This window comes from Alligator mississippiensis, chromosome 4, assembly GCF_030867095.1.
Source record: "Alligator mississippiensis isolate rAllMis1 chromosome 4, rAllMis1, whole genome shotgun sequence".
NCBI lineage: Eukaryota > Metazoa > Chordata > Crocodylia > Alligatoridae > Alligator > Alligator mississippiensis.
This window is the reverse complement of record NC_081827.1, coordinates 120,484,208-120,511,100: the sequence shown is the minus strand read 5'-3', so window position 1 is coordinate 120,511,100 and position 26,893 is coordinate 120,484,208. Positions and strand designations below refer to the sequence as shown.

At 41.9% G+C, this 26,893-nt stretch overlaps 1 protein-coding gene across 2 annotated transcripts in view; it reads right to left on the bottom strand.

Annotated features, from left to right (window-relative positions):
• Positions 1-26,893, bottom strand: part of DERA (deoxyribose-phosphate aldolase) — an 87,925-nt gene that overhangs the window by 35,328 nt on the left and 25,704 nt on the right. For both annotated transcript variants that reach the window (XM_006261022.4, XM_059726547.1), the window contains 4 exons: positions 20,974-21,121; positions 18,197-18,292; positions 16,555-16,689; positions 3,237-3,365 (listed from right to left, as the gene is read on the bottom strand). In XM_006261022.4, coding sequence (XP_006261084.1) covers positions 3,237-3,365; positions 16,555-16,689; positions 18,197-18,292; positions 20,974-21,121 — 508 coding nt within the window. The remainder of the gene's footprint in view (positions 1-3,236; positions 3,366-16,554; positions 16,690-18,196; positions 18,293-20,973; positions 21,122-26,893) is intronic.

Here is a 26,893-nt window from a genome sequence, read left to right as displayed (position 1 = left end):
ATTAATGGAAGAGATGGTTGTGTACTACACGATCAAATCTGCTCAGATAGTGAGTGGATCTGAACCTGTGTTTGCCACATCCCAGGAAAACAGTCTAACTCAGGAGTTGGCAAGCCACAGAACCACCTGATCCGATCCACGAATGTCGGGCTTTGGTGGTTTTTGGCAGTGGGTAGCTTTGGTGGTGGTTGCTTTCCCATGCCACTGCAAAGAGAAGCAGTAGAAATGGGTACTTTTCCTGTCATTCTGGTCTACAGTTAAAAGGTTGCTAACTGTTCTAACTCAGTGATTTTCAATGAGGGTGCCATGGGGTACTAAAAGAAAATTACACTAAGGGGGGAAAAAATCTGAAAATGTACATAACAATCCATTCTAACTTGCTATGAGATCCTTCTAAGGGTGCTGGGGGTCGCAACACAATATTTGCTCCATTAGGTATGCAAACACCTACACATAATTCACAAGATACACCTAGGTTTTGATTTCAAATAGGAATCCAAAAAGTGTCAAAACGATTCTAAACTGTTGAGGTTTTTCTGAGTCCTTTGCAACACAAGAATTGTTCTATTATTTTCCTATAGTCAAAAAACGAGTGAAAGCTAAGAACTGGCATCTTCCAAGGTGTGCCCTGAGTCTAAAATGGTTGAGAACCATTTTTCTAACTATTGGACAAAAAGTGGGGCAGAGGAGAGTTTGCACTGCCTTCTCCTTCACCTTTTAAACACACCTGCAGAATTATGACCCAGAAGCCAAATAGGTTGGGTATTTACCCATTTTCTGAACCCCAATGTGATATGGCCATATTTCAGACACCTAACTACCCTGTACTGTCAAGGATTAAGTGGTTATGTACTTGCCCAGAAGCAGAAACTTAGGCTCACAGATTATCTTAGGTGACTATTGGCTTAGGCAAGGGTTTTTATTATGGCATTGGCTGCAAGAAATCTGATTGCAGGGGCTAAACCCCTGGGAACAGAGCACTTTTTAAGAGGTATTGAGCATCTATTAGTAGTGCTAAATTCAACTAGAACACTGAGTTTCCAACATCTTTTAAAAAACAAAACAAAAAAAAACAAATCAGGCTCTTAAGTTTCAAAACTGGAGAAGCATTGATGGACACGTTCAATCAATACTGATTTCCTCAAATGGAAAGCAAAAGATGAACGTAAAGAAACTATTGTCCACATTCACATGGATAACTATCTACCAAACGAACTGCTACACTAGAAAATCATTAACAATAGAGCCACCTGCTGTACTAAAAGAAAATGACACCAGGAAAAAACATCTGAAAATGTACATAACAACCCAGTAGAACTTGCTAGTTTTCAATGATTGTGTATTACAAAAACAGGGGGAAATGAGTAACAGGTCAGTCTACTGCATACTTTTCTTATGCCTACTGTAGCCATTCAATGTATGTAGATCAATGTATGGATAAAAACAATATTTAATAGCATAGTGCTCTTTACTGTCCTATCTCAATTGAGTCTCAACAGCTTTTCAGGTAAACATCTTCATGTGACAGTGAAAAACTGATACAGAGGGGTGAGATGACTTGCACAAGGTCACAGAGAAATCTGTTGTAGAAGCAGAAAATTGTTACTATTTACTAGGGTATTATTTGCTCCCAGCTGATAAATTTTGATTATTTCTCCAAAAACACACACAAAAATATTCCCTGTCCTTGACTGCATATTGTATCATAAGATGGACATATGCAAATGGGATGCTCAAAAGGTGGAGTAACTTAGGTGGGTTTTAATTATCAGATAGGCAAATTTCTCCCCATTTAACACAACTCTAAACTCCCTCATTATAAGCATTAGGGAAGAAGTGATTTGGAAACTTAGATGCAAAAACCTGATTTTTGAGAGATCTGATTGGATCCTTCCATGTGTAACAAAGGATGACAAGATGGAAATGGGAAATGTCCAAATGAATCTTTAAGGATATTTCCATCATATTTTAAGTGTGTGACAATCATCTAATACAGGGATTGCTAACAGGCAGCCAGATGTTGCAGTCCAGATGTTGCTCCCCACATTGCTCTCCTGTTGCTGCCACTGGCATCTCTGAGCTCCCACTTCCTCCCCCAGTTTCTACATCCTGCCCCGGCTCTTGGAGACAGGACAGTGCAACATATCCCACTGGACCTAGGGAGCCCACAGCCCAGAAAGCCCAGGGCCTGGGATCCCCATGCAGTGCAGCACAGTGCTGCATGGTGTGGCATGGCAGAGCAGGGAGGCCTGCAGCCCCCAGCTGCTCAGAAGTTAGGCAGTGCTAATCTAATAGATTCTATGGGTATAATATTCAGAATTTCTTGGACAAAGATTCCCAAAAAAGCATGCATCTGTTTGGATCTGCTTCCTGAAAATGCCAAGAGCTTTGTACATAAACGGTAATAGCTAGTTTTCTAAATTCTTCTAACAATCATTCAAAAGCAGAACGATTCTACTCATGATATAAATCAAAGCCGATATGAATAAAGATTGCAAAATCTAGTCCAAGGTATACTGTGAAATAATTTTTACACATATGCTACCTGGCAAATTAATAAGGAGGATGAACAGATTACAGTTTTATTGGGTGTGTCTACATGAGATGTAGCATCAGTAGGCACAAACTGCAACGCCAATGCTATATCGCCCTAACAATGAGCTAGGTCACTGTAGCTCATCACTAGTGACATTGCATCTAAAAATAAGCATGTGCTGCCAGGACTGCACAGTACCAATGCATACTGAACAGTCATTTAGTACTTGCTAAAGAAAATGCGTCCAGTGAATATTAGAGTTGGTCCAAATATTTACAATTCTGAAATGGTGAGGAAAAGTTTTCTGTCAACATTTTGTTTTTAGATCAAACAGATAACTTGATTACAAGCTTCTCTAAGCAAAAGTTGTCTTCTAAAATATACTTATGCAGTGAACAGTATCATGGGCTGAATAGCTGCTGTTATATAAATACAGGATTTTTTTTTTTTTGTCCTAAACTTGTTTGAACAATATTTCCCCCTTTGGGACCATTAGTAACAAACATCACACTGTGTTTATACAGAACAAGCCATGTCCTTTACTTGCCAGTATAGTGGTTCCTGGATAACAGAGTTCTGCCCGTTCTAAGTATTTAGCTTCCCATGAGTGAAAGTGGATTTGTCACCCCCTCCAATTTAAAACTTCATAGAAAATGCATCCAAGGGAAAGCAGAGGGTGATTCAAAATGCATATGCTTACCTGCCATCATAGCGACCATGCTGGCTTTGTACACATTTGTAAGTGATCCCAACTCTCCTGTTCCCAAGATTGTTTTCATATGAGCATCTCCGCAGGCCTGACGAAACTGGCGGATCTCCTCATAAAGACCTATAGAAAAGACGTTTGAAAAATGGTAAGAGCTAGTCAAAAAATATTCATGCCATGCTGTTAATTTCCACTTCTGGGTTTTACTCAAGTCTAATAATTAGTTATAAAATTGGTTTATACATTCTTTAAATGTTTCAGTCATGTAATTTATTGCACTTGTAGGTGATTAGCACCATCACACCATTTCAAATTTATTTTAATTGCTGGTAATGTCATTTCATTCAAAACCAAGAGTATGCCCAATATGCGAAACACATTTGAATCAGTCAGTAGTAAAAACACCACAAAGACTTACAAATATGGATTTTTAAAAAAAATCTGTCTGGCAATAAATAGCAATAAACTGAATCAGTACTTTGAAAGTCATTCCATTATGTTAATAGCTTTCTTGTACATTCATCATGTTGTTTTCCCTCATTCTAACCCTGGCCTCTAGCTCTCGCCATCTTTCTGAAACGTCTCTTTCATCCTGACAGAACATCCCATTCTGTCTCTTGCTTTCCATTCCTCCATCACCCTCTCTACTCTAAATCTGCCCTTAGATGGATCTACACATGTCTCTGTGGAATTATTTGGAGTTGCACACATACATCCCAGGGCAGAATTTGGTCCTCCCTTTTATATATAATTGATAACATGAACTGGTTTGAATTCAGGAAGGAGCTCTTGTGTGAACCTGTAGCTATTAAACAAACAAACCAAAGGGAAGAAAAAAACCCCACTTTGCTTTGAACCTAGAAGAGGTCGCCAAGGCCACAAGTACTCCACAAACACAAGTGTCCTTCCCTAACAACTTGAGGCTCATTTCAAGGTGGAGTAGAATACATTTGGAAATATTAAGATTTTTTTTTTTTTAAGAAAAAGAAGTTATGGGGGGACCCCCCCCCAACATACCACAAACCAACAGCCACAAACAACAACATGAACACAAGAAAGCCCTCTTAACCTGATAAAAGCAATGAGGTACAAGGAAGGGAGCACTGGGAATTCCCATCATTCTATTTTGATGGACACTGCAGCACTCGAAACAAGAGATAGACAAGGTAATAGCCACTAGAATATTCCAAACATGAATACAAAAGGCTGTTATCAAATCCCCTCTCAGCTTTTTCTTCTTCCACCTAAATAACCCTAGCTTTTTCGAAACTGTCCACATTCTTGAAGTGTGAGGCCCAAAACTGGACATAGCACTCCAGGTGAAGCCTCATCATTGCTGAATCGAGTGGAAGAATCACTTCCCTTGATTTGCAAGTGACACACCTGTTGGTACAACCCAGGATGCTGTCAGGTTTTTTTGCAAGAGCTCACTGTTGGCTCATAATCAGCTTATGGTCTACTGTAACCCCCCAGTCCTTCTCTGCTGTACAGCAGGCTATCCAGCCACTCCCCAATCCATATTAACTTAGAATCAAGTAGATTTTAATATGAATACCTACCACTGTGGAATGTGAAGACATAAAATAATGAAAAGACAATACAGTTTTTGTAAAACCAAGTATAGTTATGCCAACTGCCTCATGAAAGTTCAAATACAGCTTTAAATGTGTCGTTCCTGCAGAATGTTCATAATATGGGCACTCAGTAGCAAGCTTTTATTTAGCAGTAAGATTAGTCTTTCCTCCAAATCCCCAAGAGAGACCTAGAACCATGTGACTGGACTTGTCAAACTGCTTCACTGCTGGTCCTCCACTCCACCTGCTGTGCCGCTGCACTCTATTGATGTCATTGGCACATCAGGATGTAGCTGCTATGCTTCGTAGTGCTGTGGTGTTCCTCTGAGAAATACAATACATATTAGCAGACAACTGGTTAATGCACTTTGCAAGTCCCTTTATAGACACCTGGCTTCACCTCACGTCTTGCTATGTACCAAAGGTGTGAATTAATCATTACTACCATACAGTGTAACATGTTTTATTGATCAGCTGATGATACTCCAGAAACCTACATCAACGCAACATTCAGAAAGAAATACAAAAGAACCTGTACTATTTTTCCTGAGCGCTGGCTGGCTCTTGTGGTAGATCCTAATGCACTGTCTCTCTTTTTGGAGTGCCTATTTCCTGAGGCCTTTAGACAGCAACTTTGCCGTTTTGTTACTGAAATAAGTAAAAAATGAAAGATTCAAGCTTCTTCTAGTTTTAAGACATGCTTCCACAAACTTTCAAACAATATGCATTTAGGCTGGATGCCATAAAAGAAAGTTACCTACCTATAACTGATCAGTAAAGGCAGTAATGTAATTATTCTCTCCATTTTGATTAGAGACACATACCGTGCTGCAATGAATTCAGCCACAGCATACCAAATGACATTTATGTTAACCCAAAGGAGAGGAATAACTAAGGACCCTCAGCCATCAGTTCCTACAACATTACAGCAATAGGGGAAAAAAGTATGCACTTTTTAAAATTAATGGGGAATAGACAGGTATGTACGATACAGTTTTGTGAATTGCAATGATTTAAGTCTATTTATATAGTCTCCTCGGTCCTAAAATATTGTAAAGCATTTTGCAACAGTATAGCACTAGAGAAATGCAACTGCCTGTGCTGGGGAAAGGCAACCAACCTGGCACATATCATGTCACAAACTAGTAAACATGCAACATTTTGACCCAGGACAATTTGGACAAACCCCTTTAGAATAAAAGGGTGTGTGGAGCTTCAGTTTTGACAAAAAGCATGCAGAAGGTGATTTTGTCTAAATGATTCCCATACAACAAGCTTCATGGTACTCAAGTTACATCTTTCCTAAAACACACATGTCCACACACACGCATGCACACACCTAAAATGCAAGGCCAAGTTAACCAAGCATGTATCCGAACCCAAGTTTTCATGGAGTGAGCCTTCAGGTTTTTTTATATAATTAATATTAATGCAAAGAAAAAACATTGTTGCACCAGTTCTATGAATGGCAGGAACATAGAGTACTGAAAAGAACTGGTATTTTAAAGTCCATACTATTCAGATTCAAGTAGGGTTAGCTGATGCTGATGGCTGCCTGAAGTTGTATCCAAAAATGCATTCCAATGATTGCCAAAAGAACTGGACCAGTAAAACACAAAGTCAGAAAATATTTTCTGAAATATCTAATAAAAATGTAGTTTTTCCAGACATTGGGCTTACACTACTGACCCATTCCACACTCATTAGAGAAACTGCAAGAGATCCTCACTTTTGATTTCTTTAAAAATAGATCCACAATACTCAAGGAAAAATGGTTAATAGCAATACACCGATACACTGAGCAATAGCCTTATTAAAGGTTGTCATTTTCACCTATAACAAGATTCAAGTATGAACAGTCAATAAAGGAAAGGGAAAAAAATAGGAGCAGGTGGCTCCTCTCCAATCTAAATATGTAGCGGGAGAAAAGTAGACTGAGAACAAGCTAGGTTCTCTTCTGTCTTCAACAGAATCAACAGATATATTAATGTAAGCACAACAATTTATTTTATTTTTTATAGCCTGGAAAAAGAGTTTACCTTACCACCTGAAGTGAAAAAATCGTTCACAATCTGCTGGCATTATTTTTAGGGGGGGAGAAATCCATTATTATCAAATTTTTGGTGTAAAACTAACTTCCTATAAAGTATCAAAATTAATCATCATTTAACTCCCTCCATTTTTTGGATTTGCCTTTCTTGCCTTTCTGTCCATTTTTCAGTTTTTAAAACATTTTTTCTTCTAGGGTTTGACCTGTCATCACTCCCCTGTTTTATCTTCCTTATCCCCTGGCCTCTCTTTCCTACATTTCCATCCTTGAAATTTCCATCCACCTAGTTTCCTTGTATTGAAAGTCAAAGTATGGTATCACTAACACACATGGGACATAGGTGAGCTTTGGAAAAAGAGCGGACAGCAAAGTGAATTTGTAGCTTTTCTTCCATAACTGCAGATCAGTCAATAACCTCATTAGTAACGTAGCTTCCTAACGTTGCAATGCAGATACCCAGTGAAGATGCAGGCAATTTTAAGTGGCTCTCTCAAAATATAAGAGAACCTCCGATTCCCTGGTAGTCAAGGGGGAAACTTAACAATAGTTATTGGGACCCAGGGTGATAAGGAATTTGGGACAATTCCACAATAAAGGCTAGGCTTGCAAAACTGTTGCAGATTGAAACTAGGATAGAGCAGCTGATGCATCATCATGGATTCAGTGCAGATTAAGAGCACCAAAAGATGTGCAGCTCCCCCACTCTAACTCATGATGCTTCACAGAAAGCGTCATGAGTTAGGCTGACCATCCCAACCCAACAGACATTTTCTGCTGGGCTGGGCTGGGCTGGGAGGGTGGGTGATTGAGCTCCTTTTGGAACCGATCCAACCAAGCAGCTTCTCCCCCCTAGTGTCACCTTCTCCTGCACCCCACTCTGGTGCTGTCTACATTATGGGGGGAGGGAGGGGTGGAGAAGAGAGGGAAGGGAGGTCAGGCTGGGGCTTGCCCAGCCTGCACTACAGCCCCCCACCTCTAGTGGATTTAAGCCCTCCCCTCCTCCCATCGTACAGACAGCACCGGAGACAGGTCTGGGCTGCATCAGCCCAGCAGCCCAATCAAACAGAAGTAAAGGTGCTCTGCTTTGAAGCACCTTCAGCTGAATCCTCGTATAATGAGGGTTAATTTGTTGTGCAATCAGGGACTTTTAAAACACTCTGCATCATGCACTTCTGTCAGGACATGGCTGTAGAGTGCTTTCAAGGGGCTGATCACATGGCAAACGTAACTCCTGTCAACGCCATAAAACTGTGCTTACCAGAGACAGGGTACTGGCAAGATCATGGCCTCTCACCCAGCTTTGGGACACACCGTCCTTTCACCATATTTCTTGATGTCAGCAAGAGGATTCTAATAGACATCATGGGGTTTTTGTAAAGCCCACAATTCTAGACAATGCCAAGATTTATGGGTTTTCCATTTCTTAAGGGATATAGCCTATTTACTCTTGTAAGTACAAATTACCTCCTTTTATTTGTGTTATTCTTGTGGCAAAACATTTAAGTACAAAACTGTTATTGAAAAATACTACTAACAAAAGAAAGCTAGATATCAAGGATAAGTGAATTTATGTAGTTAAAATCTAATTTAAGGACTTATTTGCCCAACCCCAAATAAGCCAAGAAATAAATCTGATTTTTATATTCTACATTGTTAAAAAGCACTTAAAAATTGCAATACAGCTAGCTTAAATATTTTAGGTACATCAAATTCTGAGTTATTTTAAAACTGTTCTGGCATATTGTTGAATATTGTTAGGCCATCCAAATTTCTAAATTTGTTTTTTGATGAAACCTCCAGAAAATTCATTTCCATTCATCAAGGTAGCATTTTCCCCCCCTCTAGAATGGAAAAATTGAGGTTAAGAAAAATTATGAACAGTAAACTCTAGGTTTAAAAAATAAAATCTAAACCTACAATTTTTTTTTTCAGTAACACCTGAAAGGAATCACAGCATGAGAAAATAACCATAAAAATATATGGATGATAGGTATATGGAGAGGTTCTTTCATTACTATAAACCACAAAAGCAAGGTAGTCATGGTTTATGAAGTCACTGGAACATAGATGTATTTACTATCCTAACTGCAGTTTTTCAAATTTATATAACACATGGATCCTGCTTAGAAAGAGAGTTCCTTAGCCTTTCTTCCAGCTTCCTCAAATAAATTTGAGCATATAAAAGGCTTTATCATACCTAGCCATAAGATACAGCCAGAGCATTACCTATGTTATAAATCACCTATATGTCTATAGAATGCTAATCTTGGATATAGAAACAGGAGCCTTGTAACAAAAAAATTCCACTCACCCACTCAAGTAATTCTCTTTGATGAACAAATTAAATATGAGAGTTTTTCCTCCCACTAACAATATCATTATTATATTATAAGGGTAGGCAAGTAGATTTAATTTCTGGGGATAGTTCTGGCTTCATTACTAATTTGCATGGCTGCAGTCAACACAGATACAGTCATCAGCAAACTCTCAGAAATCAGTTGGAAATTTCTCTGTGATCCCCTGTTGTTGAAATAAAACTCAATTATTTATCACAAAAATGCTGTCTCCAATCTTGCCACACATCTAGCTGTGCTTAAAAGATCATGTACACTGAATGAAGAAAAGGTTAATCCTGATTTTTTTTTAATTGTGTCCTAATACACACTCATCACCACTACATCTGAGCATTATTCCTCAGTTACCTCTGTTCATAGGTAACAGGCTGTAAATCCATGCAGAAGAACCCAGACAAAATTCAGATTAAATCATCCACATCACATACATCTGTTTCTTCATCTGTCATTTTTTCAATAGTCCATATTCTGAGATCTGTAACTTTCAGTTAAGCTTAGTAGAAGTTAATATTTTTTAAGGCCAGAAGGAACCATAGTAATCATCTGGTATTGTCCTCCAGCATAACACATATTGCATAACTTTCCCCAGCAATTCCTGCATTCCCCAAGATAAATTTCAGGCATTCAGTTCCCGCCTCAGTGTGAGCCTTCACCTCCCCTTTGACACTCCTTTCCATAATCACACACCATATAATACCGGCTCTATTTTCAAGTGATTGCATGGGATAATTCAGTGACCCCCTGTTCTAAGCACTTTGTGTCTAAAGCGGTTCATGTTGTGTACTCTGAAGTATGGCAACTACAGGCACATTCGGAAACAGATGTCAGGCACAGTGCTGGCATGTTAAGCAGAGCAAATCTTGACAACGATTTTCTGATACCAGTCATAGCTACTCAAGCACAGTTTGGTGTTCCCTTGTTGACTGTGTAATAAACAACTAGGTTAACTAAATCTATATTTAAGACTAGGCCCCCCCTCCCAACAGGTTTGGAACATAGCTCCTGGACAGCTATAATACGCTTTGTCACTTTGATTGCAGACAACAGCCAGAGTGCAAGTGTATGACAGGGAAACTGATGGACAGTTTATCTATGTGTGATCAGCATGCAAATACAGCAATTTTCAGATGTTTGTATGAATGAATGTAAAGGAAAGAGAAAATACTGTAACTTTTAATAAGAGCCACCATTGAGCCACAGTGACTACTTTGAGTCTGATGTAAGTCTGCTTAAGTCACAAAAGAGGCAGAGGCTCCTCTCTTCCTATGACTTTCTCCTTTTGTCCATATGGAAGAGAGAGGAAAAAGTTGCCAACTCTCTTTATCTCAAGTCTTGCAGTCCTTGCTGTTTTACTTTAAACCCCAGGTTCTAGACAGAAGTCATCATAGCAGAGCTTTAGTTTCCATTAAAAAGAAATGTTTCTTTCATAACTGTGACAGCTAAACTGTATGAGAAGTTTGGTTAAAGTTGTTTCAAATGTAATTAGACCATCATGAATCAGCCATCATCAAATGTGTGTCACAAGCATCATGCCTCCATATGGCCATGGAAATTGCACATATTTAAGTTAGACTTTATGAAATCTTCATTCTTCTTAAGGATCACATACAAATCCTGCTAACATGTATGGTGTTCTAACATACTTTTAGGACACACATTTTAATGTACTTTAGAATATTTAGTAGAATAGCCACTCAATGGTACAGCTACATCTGCAGGTGCAATGTCTTCGCAAAGATGTTGACTGACATTCTACAGAGCATTATACTAGGCACAGTTTAGCAGCTGGTATAAACTACTGTCTCATATTAAAACATTTTGGCTTATTACAAGTGAGATACAAAGTTAACCACAAACAGATAATACATTGTTTAAACTCAACTATAGCAGATTACACTAAGAACTATATCATATTTAAGTTTAAAGGGGCCAGCTCATTATCTAACATGATAGTGATACATCTCCCTAATATAGAAGAAGCCTAAACCATCTTCTAAAATGGTTTTATGTAGTACTAGTACAAATACAAATTCTTTCCAAGGGCACTTTAACTTCCCAACAGCATAGACATGACAGAAGTGTCTGTCACTTCAATAAGACTGTTTGCACCACAATAACCTATACGTAACCAAACATGCCCTAGGACTGCCATGGAACCCCCTTGAGGGCTACCGAAGTCCTGATCAACCTGTTTTCCTGCCTCTCAGAGTTTTCCCCTGGTGATTCACCTATCATATCTTTAATGTTGATGAAGACGGGAGGCTGCCCTTAGAAGCTGGTGAGCTCTAGGTGCTCTTCTTAGTCCCTTTTTCTACACCAGGGGCTTAGCCCTCTATGCTTGGAGTTCAGGCCCAATGCCCCATAGTCTCTGTCTCTGTCTTTTGGCCTGGATTAATGCTGGGCCTCTTGGACACCAACCCTTGTCTGGGCTTCAGCCTATTTGGCCTCAGCCCCTTTTCTTCTAGCTGAGGCACCTCACCCCAGGTCTACTGGTTCGGGCTCTGGCTCTTCAGGCCTCAGCCTTGCAGTGGAAGGTACTTACCCAGTATCCTGTTTGTGGCCTCCTCCGCCCCTACAGCCACTCCCAATTCTCTGGTTGTTCAACAAGCAAACAAACAGACAAACATACACCAGTACAACTGAAATACATGGAAACTGCTTTCACAACATTTGCCTTCCATAAACTATAACTCCCAGGGCTTGTATTGCTCTCACTCTTGTGGGTAGCTTGGGTATCCCTGGGCACTGCTTTCTGCAGTGAGAATCCCTGCAGGAGCTCTTCTCCTTGCAGCCTGCAGGGCATGATTACTCGCTCTGGCCCAGGGCCTGAATTTATATGCTTAGTAACCCTGCCCCTTTCCCGTCACATGCCTTCCCCCAGCCACGCACAGGGGTTTTACTCTCTTAAGGGTCAGCCTGCACTCCTGTCACTGCGGCCCCACTTAGCCAGCTGCATTCTCTGAAAGTGACAGGAGCCCCCTGGCTCCCTGGTACAGATCTCCTCTTCCTGGACTATCTGCTTCAATCCCCAATCCTATCCCAAATGTCTCACTCAGTTTTTATCTCTAACTGCCATCTGCCCAGTCTCCCGCCTTCATGTGGACCATTTCAGCACATGTCCTGGATGCACTGATTGGGTTTTCCTCCCACTCCATTGTGTCTGAATAACAGGGTTTGGGTCCCCTGTTATGCTACACAATAGGAAAGCATGACAACTATTAAAGTATGGCATTTACTCATTTACCACACAAGGACTAATAAATCAAACAGAAAAAAATAGTGAAATATACAATTTTTGTTTAAAATTTGAGTTTGCCTATGAGTAGAGAGAGTTAGCCATTTCAGTTGAAGTCAGGCAGAAGAGAGGGCAGGGCAGCACCTAAAGGTGAGTTACATATTACACCTAGACCATACTAAATCTGTAACTAAAATGTTAATTTGTGTTAATAAGTTAGAACATACTGTGAGCGTTCGCACATTAAGACTTTCTATCGTTTCTTCCTTGCACAGCACTGACTTGCCACTAGAGGGCTGGCAAACAGGGGTGTGACTACGAGCAAAGACACCTCGACTCTATCCCTGCTCCAGATGGAGGATGGGGTGGCTGGGAGCAGTGCATTCTGGGGTGCTGGAGGACTGCAAGTTGCTCATTTTATCTTTTTGGAATAGACTGAAGTTACACTAACAGCCTAGATATCACAGTCCAGAGTTAACCTTTGCCTGAAATTAGGGCACTTAGCATGTGTTAACAAGGTTTAATGTGCAGACGCTCATGTTTTAAGAGCCCTTAGTATGCTCTAAGTGTACTATATGGTTTCACTGGTAAAAATTAACTCATTCTGGAAATTCTATCTAAAGACGAAAAGCCAACCTGTAGGTTAAAAACTTCCTTTGATGTTCCTAAAACACAGATGGTAGGGGCAGGGCTTTCTATTTGCCACTCAGCCAATGTCCTTTGACTTCAATCTAGACATACAAGCTCAGACAGAGAACTGGAAGACCATCTTGATTATCTTGGTCATTTCAATCCTAGGCCTCTCACCTGAAACTCTTATCACTGTACATGTAGTACCACTTAGGAATGGCAGACATAGGTCAGAATACCAGTGTGCCAGACAGTATTCAAACAGAACAGAAAAGACCTTCTGCTCCAGAGAATTTATGGTCTCAGTAAAATCTAGAACAAGGGCTTACCTGCACTGATGCATTTGAGACCAAAATGGACTGGAATCACCAATTTAGAATTGGTTAGGGATGTGAAAGGTTTACCTGATAAGTGCAGTGATAACCGGTTAGCTTATCAGTTACTCTTTAGCTCAGGGAGGATACAGTCTGGCAGAGAAAGAGAGAAGGGAAACTGCACAGCGCCCCAGCAGGAATCAGAATGCAGAAGGGCAAGCAAGAGGGAGGGAGGGAGGGAGGGAGGAGCAAGGAACAGGGAGATGGATGGAGGACTAGTACTTATAGCAGGGGCGGGCAATTATTTTGGGCGGAGGGCCACTTACTCAGTTTTGGCAAGCTGTCGAGGGCCACATGGGTAGCCCCATCCCATTGACAGGTGCTTCACCCCCTGGTCACCATCTTAGGACCAATATCCCAAGGCCAGCACTGGTGGGACCCAAAGTAGGGCACAGGCTGGCAGGGGTCTGTGAAGCCAGGCTGGCTTACACCAGCAGGAGGAGGGGGGTGCTGGCCTGGCTCCATAGAGCCCCCACCACTGGGACCCCTGTACTCCTGCTGCCCTGCTCTGGGCCCCACTGGCACTAGCCCCAGGACACCGGTGCAGGCCCTGTGCTCCCACTTACTCCCAGTGCCCCCCAACCCTATGGTACAGGTGGGGGCAGCATGCAGCTCTGACCCTGCGCTCACTGGCAGGTAATGAGCTGATGCTGAGTGCAGGGAAAAGCAGCCCCTCCCCTGCCTCATGGCCAGCGCTCTCTGCTGCAGCTGCTTGCAGCCCGCATGGGGCTGTCCAGAGCAGACACAGGCAGCCCCATGTGGGCTGTGAGTGGCTGCAGCGTGGGGCACCAGCCACAAGGTGGGGGAGATGCCACTTTTTCCACACACAGCACCAACTTGTAACCCACCCCACTGCCAGCCTAGGCCCTGCGCCAGCTCTGGGCTTGTGCATCGGGGCTATGCCACGATGGCAGCAGCTGTGGCCCCCCCTGCTTGCCATGCCAAGCAGTGTTTACCACCACCACCTCTGTGCTGCCCAACACAAGAGCTCTGGGTGGGCAGGAGCAGCAAACGCTACCCTGCACAGCAAGCTGGGGGGGGGGCCACAGCTGCTGTCGCCATACACAACCACGACGGGCAAGCCCAGACCTGGCATGGGGCCTAGGCTTGCAGCAGGGGTGGGTTATAAGCTGGTGCCAAGCACAGGGAAAGTGGCCCCTCACCCACCCCGTGCCCAGCTGCAGCAGGGATCGCCGGCCATGGGGTGGGAGAGGGGCTGCTCTTTCCCGGGCTCCTTTCCTGCCCAGAGTCCTCCCCTGCCTTCCCCCACCCCGCCTTACCTGAGTTCCTGCTGCGGTGCAGTCACACGGTCCCAGGCCAGAAGCCCCTGCTAGGGATTCCAGTTGGCAGGGCAGGGCCGGGGGAGTCCTGCTGTTGCAAAAGCCCACCGGGTTTCCCCTGGGTCCTACTGCCTGTGGTTTCTGTCATTTTTGACAGGAACCAAGGAAAATATTAAATATTAATTTTCTAAATGTTTTAGGGGTTGGATAAAATGGCCTCGTGGGCTGGATCCAGGCCACGGGCTGTATTTTGCCCAGCCCTGACTTATAGCCTAAAATGAAAACAGCCAGCAGCCTAATGACTCATCAACTAAGCAGAAAGATGAGCATCTTCACAGGTGCTCCCTCCTTCCCAGTGCAGGGCTTCACATGGGCTGTGTTGTCTGGCTGGGCTTGCCTCCTCCCCAACACTCCCCAGTCAAAGGACTCTGGGAGGTGGGAGTGGCTTCCAACAGCAGCTGTGTCCCAGCTGCTGTGTTATGGGTTAATCATTTAACTGATATAATTAGGCTTTAAATCAATTTTTAAATGATATTTACATTCCCAGCAGAGGCTACCATGTACCCATTAAATGGCAATAGCTTTTGCTTGCTACCAACTGTGGTGGGACTTGAGCCAGCAACCCAGAGGTAAGAGGCACCTTATCTGATTTACCACTCTATAAATCACACACTCTTCTGTCTTTCTAAAACTGTACCTAAAATTAAAATAGCTGTTCTAAAGGATCAACAAACTGATGCCAGTCACCAGCGTTACTGCATGTACTCAAGGGCAAAGTGATATAATTGAATGATACTGTAAAAGAGACCTGAACCTTGTAAACCACTTGTAAAAGTGAATCTTATCTGTCCATGAACTTTGTCTGCCTATGTCCTTAGATCAACATGGCTACAACCTATACCACTGTAAAAGAGATCAACTCACATGAGCAAGTTAACATAGGGATTATCATCACATAAATACAAGCACTGGTACACTACAACTGTCATTTTGTTCCAAGGTTAACCGAAGGAAGACTGAGATCAAAGAATGTGGCATGCTGACTACATTTCCATAACCACACTCACATATCAAATGTTCCTTTTTCAAATGTTTTAAGTGAACAGGCTATTAGTGTTGCATTATACAACTAAATGGAAATTTCACTCCAAGGCTAGTATGTGGTGTTTACCTTTACATGGGGATTAGTTATGGGAGCACTGTCAGCACTTAAGGCAAACCATTCACAGTACATTAAGAGAGAACCAATTTGAGCAAAAACAATCTCCAGTATTACTGTGCTTCCTAATGAGTAGCATTCTGAAGACACAAGAATAGCAGTAATTATGTGAACAGTAGGTTTTCACCCTCAACTTTGGAAAAAGAAATTAGAAAACACAGACTTTTGCCAAGAACAAAAACATTAACGACACCTTGAGCTTTTAAAATGTTTTAAATATATTTTTAATTAAGTCCATCAGCACTCACTTATCTTCTTTTCTACTTGAAATATGCAAAAGTCATATAAAGCCTAGAAGAAATGCAGTGGCTAAGATTTTCCAAAGAGAACAGCAATTCTGCCTATCTACTTTTGCCTGCCTTAGAGAAGCTTGATTTTGTGAGAGTGCTGAATGATCAGCTATCTTGGAAAAATTAGACTTTTTCAAGGTGTTTCAAGTCATCAGTTCAAATCACTAATCACTTCTGAAAATGTTGGCCAACAACGAGCAACCAAAACTATACTGTGCTATTATAAATACTGGGGGGATGCGAGGGTCTGAAGCTTGCATGAATATATGGTAAGAGCTTGGCTCCTTAGCTTTAGTAACTGCTTACCTTCCCATTGGCCAGTCAGCACCAGTGTTCTACTGATTACAATGTCAATCTCTCTTGCACCATCTTCCACTGCTATTCTAATCTCATCCAATTTGGTTTGCAGAGGAGTCTGTCCAGCTGGAAATCCAGTTGCCACTGGGGAGAATGGGGAAAAACGCACTGATCAGTAAACAAACACTATAACTAGTAAGAAGCATTGGAGGTATACAAGGCCAATCTCCCAAAAGGAAAATTATTCTACAGATCAAAACTCTGAAGTTTCCTCTTTTTTTAAGAAATTGAACCATTGGCCTTGATATTTTTTTCTGTTTAACTCATACTATGCAGGAGAAAATTATTTCTGAAGCTGTCCTCAAAGTCCTAAAAGTCCATCCGCACCTTCATTAGTAAGAGCATTCATTAGCTCTTCCCTCAAGTATATTAACTAGTGATTCACTTAGTTTTTAATGCACGTTGCACAAAGGTCTCTTTCACATCTCTTGGAACTATTTCTAAGTCAGCCTTGATAAGCAAGGACATAAGTGGAGTTCAGTGGAGTTGTGCCTGAATAACCAAAGGCTGAACCTGGCCTCATCCATCAAGTGATCTTTGATGTGTAAATTCTTGAATCTTCTACCATTCTTAAAAGTAAGTGCCACTAATATGTAGCTTAATAGCCAAATCATAATCATAATACTGTACAAGTTCTACATAGACTACTCAACACATTCCTTTGGTTTTACTTAAACATATATGCAATATACATGTAAGGCTGGAAAAAAAATAATGCAGGATAGGTCCGTCAGTGGTTATATTAAACATGATAGGAGGGCAACCGCCACATTAGGACTTCCTGGTACCCTCCCAACTTTCTGAAAGCTGAAAACAGATCTGTCTACATACACCCTGCATATATACTTTTCTCTTTAGCATTCTCTCCCTGCCACTGTGAGATACAGGGTACTAGCTTCAATGGAACAATGATCTGACTCTGTAGGTCACTTATGCTATTATAGGTGACTGGGAATGTCACCTATAAAAAAACTGGCTTTGTTCCTTTTTTCCCTGCTTTATGATGTTGAAATATAACTTGAAAGTGTTCTCTTCTCCTCAAAGTAAATAGAAAACTTTTTTTTAAATCACATATATTTCTGGGTGGTTTTCATTAATGGCAACTGAGTCAATACTGAATTGATGGCATATGAAGAGTGAAGAAACTGCTAGCTCTCCTACAAGCAAGGACCCCTACAACTGGAGAGAGTATAAATGGTTTCCCTGCAATTGAAAGGTCCAACCACATGGAACAGTCTGCAAGATTGTTCCTTAATAGTAGTAGATCTGTAGTTGTTAGCCTTTGCTTTGTCTTCAGAGTTAAACCTCTTGATTTTGATCTGTTGATGTTAATATCTAAGTTAATGAGTAATTCTGCTAGGTAAGCTTTGTTATCCTTGCTGTTTCAATTCAGGTAAGAGAGTAAAATATGCACATCTCGAAGGACCTCGCTGCCCGTCACACACCCTAAGATCCTTCATACTGCTGATAAGCAAACAAACACAAGCCTTCTTGGTGTTTAATACAGACTTTAGAAAATAAACAGGGGACAAGTCCTGTTAAGAATTATTTTTTAAAAAGGAAAGAAAAAAAAAAAGAAAGCAAAACTTACCTGAAGCTACTGGTATGTTACATCCAGCAGCCTTAAGTGCTTTAACTGAATCAGCTACTCTAGCTGGATACACACAGACAGCTGCAGTAGTAATACCTGCAAAAAGTTTCAATTAATTGTTTCTTGTGCATATTTCCATGCTATATATCTACAATAAGGGCCTGTGCATACCATTGTCCTACCACCCCAGGATCTGCACTAATTGCAGCAACAGTGATAACACTACTGTCAACAGAGCTCAAGTGGCCAGGGTTGTTACTACTACCATGATTTTTTATTCTGTCCCAAGAGCAGAAATCTCTGTTAGATCTAGTGGTGTCTAGCATGTGGGGATTTGCACTGGCAGTAGTACGCCCATAGAATGTTATTAAAAAGTCTAGTGTGGACATAATTCTGACATCTTTAAAATGCCAATTTAAGACCAGTACAATAAGGAATTTATTATATGAGGAACTGTACTATATTCTGCCTAAGGGTCTATTGTATTGTTTGTAAGAGTTAGTGATTGAACACTTCAAGTGAGACCTGGCTTTCATTCTGTTTCTTTTTTTACATTTTATCCTCACAAATTCTAATAAAATTAGCCTGCTATTTAATAATTTTAATCAGTTATACAGAACTGAAGTTTTATGAACTCTGGTTTATGAATATTGGAAAGACTAGTCCCCTTTTTTAATATGGCCAAAAAACAGGGGGTCTGATTTACCACAGTATTACACCAATTTTACAGAGGCTAAACTCGTTAATGGAAGACAGTGACATAAAAGGGGGCAGACAGAAGTGACAATTTTCACCCAATCTGGCCACAGAAAGCAGTTTATAGCCATGACCAAACAAGTGCATGGCAGAAAACTACAAAAATGTACAACCAAGTGAAAATCTGACCCCTCGTTGCATGAGTTCAGTCAGGGAGTTTTTCAGTCGCCACTGAAGGATTGGGCAGGTGTATTGGAGGAGCCCCAAGGTGCAGGGGTTCCAATTCACCCACCCCACCATCCGGCACTGGCTGGGGAACCCCTAGAATGAGCTCCTCTCCTCCCTTTCCCCCCTCCCATTATGAAAATTTTGCAGTTTGACGGAGAGGAAGGGCTGTTGCTAGGGGAAATCAGCTGCAGGCTGTCAGCCAGCAGCTAGATTCTCCTCCCCCTAGACCACCAGTGAACTTCTGTTTGTTCCAGGGGATCCTTGCAATTCAGAAGGCTTCCTGCAAAGTGTTCTCAGTTACAGCGGGGACTTGCACTTCTGTCTGCACCCAAAGTGTCACAATGGTAAAGAAGGCCCTAACCAATGTGATTCATGGTGTTCTTGTAGTTAGTTTGTTATAGCACCAGTGTAATGTCATGCAATCACATGATAATGCAAAACATCCTCCTCATTTTTCACATCGGTAGAATATAATCTCCTGGGAAATTATAAAATTTACCACTGCAACCATTACAAAAAGATATCATCTTGCCAGCAGTTAACAAACTTGGTGTGGCTATCTTAGTGCCTTGACAACTTCATTTTATTCAGTGATAAGTGTAACACTAACATTTGTGTTTGGGCCCACATCTAATTTCACCCTAAGTGGCTTATTATGGGAGTTCTGCCACTAACCTGAGTGGGCGAGGATTTCATCTTTCATATCCTAAGTTTTTGTCGACTCTAGCAGGGTTTAGACATTTTTGAGAATCACATCATAGAAGCAGACAGAGCTAACATGCCAAAATAATTAGCCTGTTGACCAGAGATTCCCAAACTTTTTCTTATTGCATACCCCTTTCAGATTTACCAGCTGCCTGCGTATCCTTACTAGCATACATTTTATATTTAACTTCTTAGCTGCCAATTATTATTATAATGAAAACTGCATCCATCATTATACAATTTCTCCTGTATACCTCCCAAAGATGCCTTGCGTACTCCTAGGGGCATGTGTACCACAGTTTGGGAACCCCTGCTGCAGATGGGTTTTGAAAAGGTGAATGAAGAGCAGATTCTCTTTTAAATATACAGTATGTGTCTGTTTGCACCAAGGCAAAGAGCAAGATCCCAAAACTATGCCAGTTAAAACCCACTCAGTATAGGACCAAAAATATTTACTCTCCTTTCTAGCCATGGGCTGCTTGCTCTCCCGTCTCTGGGTTTGTCCTGAGACTTGCTGCTTTGGCTTGGTTTGCGTTGCTTTTTTTTTTTTTTCTAGGTTTTTTGGGGTGTTTTTTTGCTACCAGGAAATCCTGGTAACAAATTATGCCCTGGCCTGAACATCTGTTCTTAGTAATCATTCCTACAACTGATTACTAACATCATCACATGCATTGAATGCAAACAGGCTTAGTGCCACCTTACAGTATAGTTATTAAAAGACACACACATTATGAGTTTCCTTATTTACTCTCTTAATGATTTCTATATTAAATACACTCATTTTTATCATAAAAAAGAGATCGTTCTCTTACTACTCACACTTCAATTTCAATCTTGGAGCTAAAAACCAAGGGGAGGCTTTTAATCTTCACCTTGCCTCATCACCAGAGATACCTATTTTGCAGTCAGAACTTGTTCAAAGAATGTGTCATGTAAAAGACTGGTGAGTATCCATTTTGCTCTCCCAGGGGTTTTTGGCTAAGCAATTCTAACTTGTAAGAGGTTTGTCAGTAAGGCTCAGGAGGTAAGTGGTAAAGAACATGTTGTATTTACTTAGAGATGGCACACCTTTTACTGCTACAATTTTATACCGCCAAAGCTTGTAAATATTATAACTAAAACCATATATTTGTCATAAATATTCATACCTTTGTCTTGCATATCCATAACTCTCAACAGATCCTCTCTGATTGGATGTGCAGCTTTGTAGCACAGCCTATGAATGTTTGATGGGGTGTCATCACCTGAGAGTGTGGTGAGGTCTATGCAAGTGACAGCTCTCAGTAGCCAAGCAGCCTTTATTAGAGGTAGAAAAGAGACATTCAGAAAACAGCTTCATTTTTCAAAAGCACCCAAGCCCATGCCCTTTTTTTAAAAGAAAGTCACACAGGAGCATATGTTTAATTGATAATCATCAGCAGTGTTTTTGGAAATTTTACATCAAAATCAGAAAACTTCTGAGACTTGGCAACACAGAGGATGTGCAAAGAATGACCCAAGATATATAGACATGTCAGAGCATTGTTCAGGTCTTGTGAAGTCCAACAGCACAAAAAGGTTTTAGATCTAAAAGATAGCTGTAAGGATCAAGAAAGTCTAGGCAAAAAATTCTACTAGGATCCTAAACCACTGGTTCTTAGATTTTGGGACATGGAAGAAGAATACAACCTTCATCTAGCAGAGTAGTTCTTGTACAGCATATTCAGCCAACCTAAGGCAGAGCCTGCCTCTATGAAAATGTATGCACTCTCTAAAGTACCATATTTACTCAAATATAAGATGACACTGAAAATAAGATGACCTCCCAATAATTATATTCTATAAGGAAAATTTATAAATTTGTTATAATTTTCCAAGCATATAATCTAATTATTGGAGGGCTGTCTTGAATTTGTCCTCTCTTCCCATTGCTACAGCAGGGAAAATAAATCTGGGGGGTCAGATAGCTACTCTTACACTCTGCCACCCCCCACCTTCTTCCCCCCTGCAGCCCCTTGCTCCCTTACTGCCAGACCCTGCTCTCCCTGCGTACATAGAAGTGAGGAGCAAATTTGAAAACACTGATTTTGAAGTAAACAGGCCTGTTGTAATTCACATATAGGCAAATTACTATGGGTATCCATAAACTTAGTTCATCCAGAACTGAGACATTTTACCCTTTTTGAAACAGCTACAAGTTTTAGCACAGGTACTCCATAAACAAGCTTTGAAGTAGCATTTTTGTACTTATTTATGTATAGTACAAACTATGTATGATATTAGTCCACAGCCAAAAGGTTAATTGATTTACCATGGTTCATTGGGCTGAGCCCCACCAGAATTAATAGAATTTTAAGCAACAGTGGCCTCACAGCTCAGTTTGTGTCTCCAGATACCCACCACAAAGGATCCAGGTGCTAATTAGTTCCCAACTCATGACAGGAACCTCATGATTTTGGTATGAGTCCTGGGATCCTCCAAAAATGTATACACAGATGAAGCATAGGGCAACGGGATCTGGCTCCACCTCACAGAGGGCAGGATTACACTAATCACTTGCAGCAAGCTAAGAGAGAGGGAATCAGGGATTCTGGGTGAACCATTTGCCTCGCCATTTGATAACGTTTGCCAGACGTTTAAGGCTGTTGAAGAAACAGAAATGATTGGAAATGGGAGAGAAAGGCAGAGCTCAGCTGTGGGAGTGAAGAAAAAGTAAAAATTCATTCAATGCAGTGGCTTACCACTTTTCACAGATTTTTAGGGGCTGGAAGGGACCTTGCAGATCATCGGGTCCAGCCCCCCCCCCCCCCCCCCGGTAGGAAAACAACTGGGATTAGGTGACCCCAGCAAGGTGACTCCTCTTGAAAACCTCCAGGGTAGGTGATTGCACCACCTCTGGAGGGAGCTTATTCCACAGTTGGGATACGTTGCTTGACTGTGAAGGATTTTTTTTCCTGGTATTAAGCCTGAAGTGGCCTTCCAGGAGTTTGTATCCATTGGTCCTGGTCTTCCCCAGGGGTGCCCTAGTTCATCGACCTCCTGATGCACTCCTCTGATATAGCGGTTAGCCACTATCAAGTCCCCTCTCAACCTTCTCCTCTTTAGGCTAAAGAGGCCCAGGTCCCTCAGCCTTTCCTCATATGGCTTGACTTGCAAGTCCCTGATCATACAGGTGACTCTTCTCTGGACCCACTCAAGCTTTTCCACATCCTTACTGAAGTGCATAGAAAAGAGACTTGAAAGAAAGTCAGTGCTGAGGGGGACTGTGCACAATGGGCACTACAATATACTTTATTCAAATGGGCCGCACTACCCTTTTCTTGTTGTAGGTTCCTATCAATATGTTTACCTAATATAAGCCAACATTTCCCAACATTTTTTGCCCTATGGCACACTTACCTAAATAAAAAAGCACCGCAGCACATCGGACGCAGAACTGGGGAAAGAGCAGGCCGGCACGTGGCCACCAGACAGGGCGGGGGGGAGGAAGGGTGGCACACAGCCAGCCCGATGCCGCCTGCCTGGCTGGAGCCAAGCTCCCCATCTCAACTGATGGCACACCAGTTGGGAAACGCTGATATAGGCCATGTGTTTTATAATCCTGCTCAGTGTTAGCTGTATTTATTCAACTTTGTAGTTGGTTTCCATTACTAAGCAGAAATTGCTTTTGGCAGCACTTTAATGATAAACAATATATTTAATGAAGCTTCTTTGAATGTGAATGTAAAATAAGGAGCATCTTTCCCCACCCTGATTGGGGGGAAAAAATTCTCATCTTATATTTGAGTAAATACAATAGATATGTGAGCTGCATACTTTCATACATTTGCACCCCTGATCTATGTACATTCATGTTAATGGAAGATTTGCCAATTACTTCAGTAGTGCCAAGATTTCATCCATGTTATTTTGCATAATTTCTTTTTAAACTGTGGACCTCAAACTATAGAAATGTCATCTTTCCCCTCTGTAAATTGGTATAAAATACTGATATACCTTGAAAATAAGTTGCAACAACTGATAAACATTGCTAAAGCTTCATCACATCCTCGGATGAAAGTTGCTACAGGCTTTCAAATAATTAATTACTTTAACAGTTAATAGTTTTTATAGTCACCTAGGGTTTTTTTCATTAATTTTTTCTTTAACTTAATTTATATAAGTTTTACATTTTTATAAAAATATTTTCCACAGAAAAAAGACTGAAAGAGAAAAGAACATTTAATCACCCACTAAAAAGAAATTTTAGTCTGATCCCTTGTGAAATGAGTTGTGAAGTTGTGAAGACAGATGTAGTAAAAGGCTTCCAAGAATTGGTGTGAACTTCATTTAGTTAAAAAAAAAAAAATTGGCTTTTTAGAAAAGTATGTTTTTGGAGAAGGGCTAAAGCCACAAAGTTTGGATCTGGAATCTTCTCTAACTCCAAACTTTCCCTCAAATTTAGTTAAGCTTCAAGTTCTGACCCATCTCTGGGAATCAGGGAATACATGTATATTTTCATGCAATTGTGTTTGAGTAGATAGAAACAACCTCTTAGGCCAGGTCCACATGAGCAGAGGTATGCCTTTACAGCAGCACAAATAGCAGTGGCACAAATTTGTGTTGCTACTTGGTGCCCCAATGCATGCCTCTGCCCATGTGCTTTGCAGCAGGACACATTGTCCAGCTGCTCCAAAAGCTGCGGGGTGGAAAGAGGGCCTGGCTGAGGCACAGGGTGCCTCAGCAGGGGCTAGCCTTCCCCTGCCTTCATCCTGCAACGCAGCCAGCCAGGGATTGGCACATGGAGATGGGGAGTAGGCAGCCCAGGGTTGCCTGCTCCTCCATCTCCCTGCACTGTGGAGCCCCTTTGCTGAGGCACCCTGCACCCTGGACAGCTGCTCCCTGCCTGGCTGGGGCACAGAGTGCCCAAGATGGGGAACAGGCAGCTCCACAGCTGGCTGGAGTGGACTGTGCCTCAGCACAGGAACCGCACATGCCTTGGTGTGGGGGCTCTGCAGTGGAGCCCCCATGCTGAGGCACACGGAGACAGGGGAGCAGCCAGCCCAAGGCTGCCTGCTCCCCCATCTCAAGGCACTCTGCACCCCAGCCAACTAGGGAGCAGCTGGATGAGGTATAGGGCACCTCAGCAAAGGGGCTCCACAGCGCATGGAGATGGGTTTGTCTCTGGGTTTGTCCTGGCGCTTGCTGCTTTGGCTTGGTTTGCGTTGGTTTTTTTTTTTTTCCACCAGGAAATCCCGGTAACAAATTATGCCCTGGCACTGCAAATTTTAGCAGTGCCAAGCACTGATTAATGTGCAACTTGTGTAGTCTGTGGCACTGCAAAGAGATTTACAGCACTACAAACCACACGTGTCCGCACATCTGGAATCAGCCTTAGTGCTCTTCACAGGAAAACTGCCCGTCAGGTGCAGGACTCTTGGTCCCAGCATGCGTGTGGGCCCAGAAGTTTCATGCACCCCTGTGCCGTAGGGATCACATCTGTTGTGATCCCCTGGACATAGGGGTTTCATGCTCGGCATGGTACATTCCTACAGCTGAGAGTCCCTGCTATATGTATAAATTAAAGCTCGACAGCAACCAGTTAGCACACATTTTTCAGGTCTAACTTTATAGCTGGTTGGAGCTCTATCTTTTGTGATAGCTACTTTGCACATGTAGCTGGTCTTAAGGTAATTGCACAATTAACCAGTTAATTGCACAATACCTATAACATGTAGAGAGGGCCCAAATCTCTGCAACCCAAGTACACTGTCCCTTGTACACTGCATTCTCTTTTAGAACAACCCAGAAAGTCAAGTATTAAACCCACTTGACTCAGATGCTAATGACTACACAAGGAACTAAAGAATAAGATCTAAACTTTCTAAAGGCTGTCAAACTTTGAAAGCACTCCACATTTTTAACTACCAATGGTATTACTTGACCTAGGGCTGAGGCCAACTGATTTTGTTACTAGTTGACATCATTCATGACCTCAAACTGTACAGGAACATCTTAGAAATTGGCTTACTGTCTCCTATGTCTGCTTTAATTTTATTCTAATAGACCAAAAAAGCAGTTCTGTTCTGTGGATTAAAACAGACACATGCCCTTTAAATGCTATGGCTTTTAACAGGGTTTTGTTTTTTTTAATTAGAAATTATTTTACAGCATCTTCCACTGGGATCTCATGCTAGATACACTGTGTTCATCCTGATGCAAGAAAAACTCCCACAGTGGCCCATAGAAATTCTACTCAGCTTACACCAGAGCTGCATATATGCCACCCTGACCCCATCACAAATGCCCCTGCTTTTGACTACATGGCTACCTCTAGCACTTAGCTCAGAACTGCCAGTGACAATTAAACACTTAAACTGAAAAAGTTCAACTGGTCTCTTGTTTATTCTTGGCAATAAGCAATCTTTACTGACTGTATTCATTTTTATAATTGCTGGCCTAGGTGCATATTATTTCTCTTTAAGTCCCTGTCACAGTGGTTCTCAATGGGGTATGGTGGCACAATGGGTGCCACGGGCCAGCACCACCAGCACCAAACTGAGAAATGGTTGTGGGAGAAAGGCATACTTGCCTGCATTATATTATGCAAGCAGACAGGCCACTTCTGCTGCAGCTCTTCCCAGTTTACTCCAACATGCCTCCTGAAAACAGAAGTGTGCAGTGCAGTTCCATCTGGTGCAGGGGCATCTATTTCAGCAGGCTGAAACTGCCCCAGGCACCTCCACTTTCAGAACACACATCAGAGCCAAACTGGGAAGAGCTACAGCAGAAGCAGCATGAGGGCCTGCATAATGTAATGCAGGCAGGTACACGTTTCTGCTGCAACTGCTTCTCAGTTCAGCTCCAATATGCCTCCCAAAAGCAGAGGCACATGGGACAGTTCCATGTGTCCCACATGCCACTGTTTCCAGGAGATACCATGTAGAGGCAGATCTGGAAAGTCAGTGGTAAGAGCACAGACTCATGCCACAGCCACTTCCCATGGTTATAATAGTGATCACACTGTGGCAACCCCTTGGCCTTCCCCCTCCTGCTTCCCGAGTCTCACGTGTCCTTTTGCCCACTCTATTCCCCTTCTCCCCTTCTCAG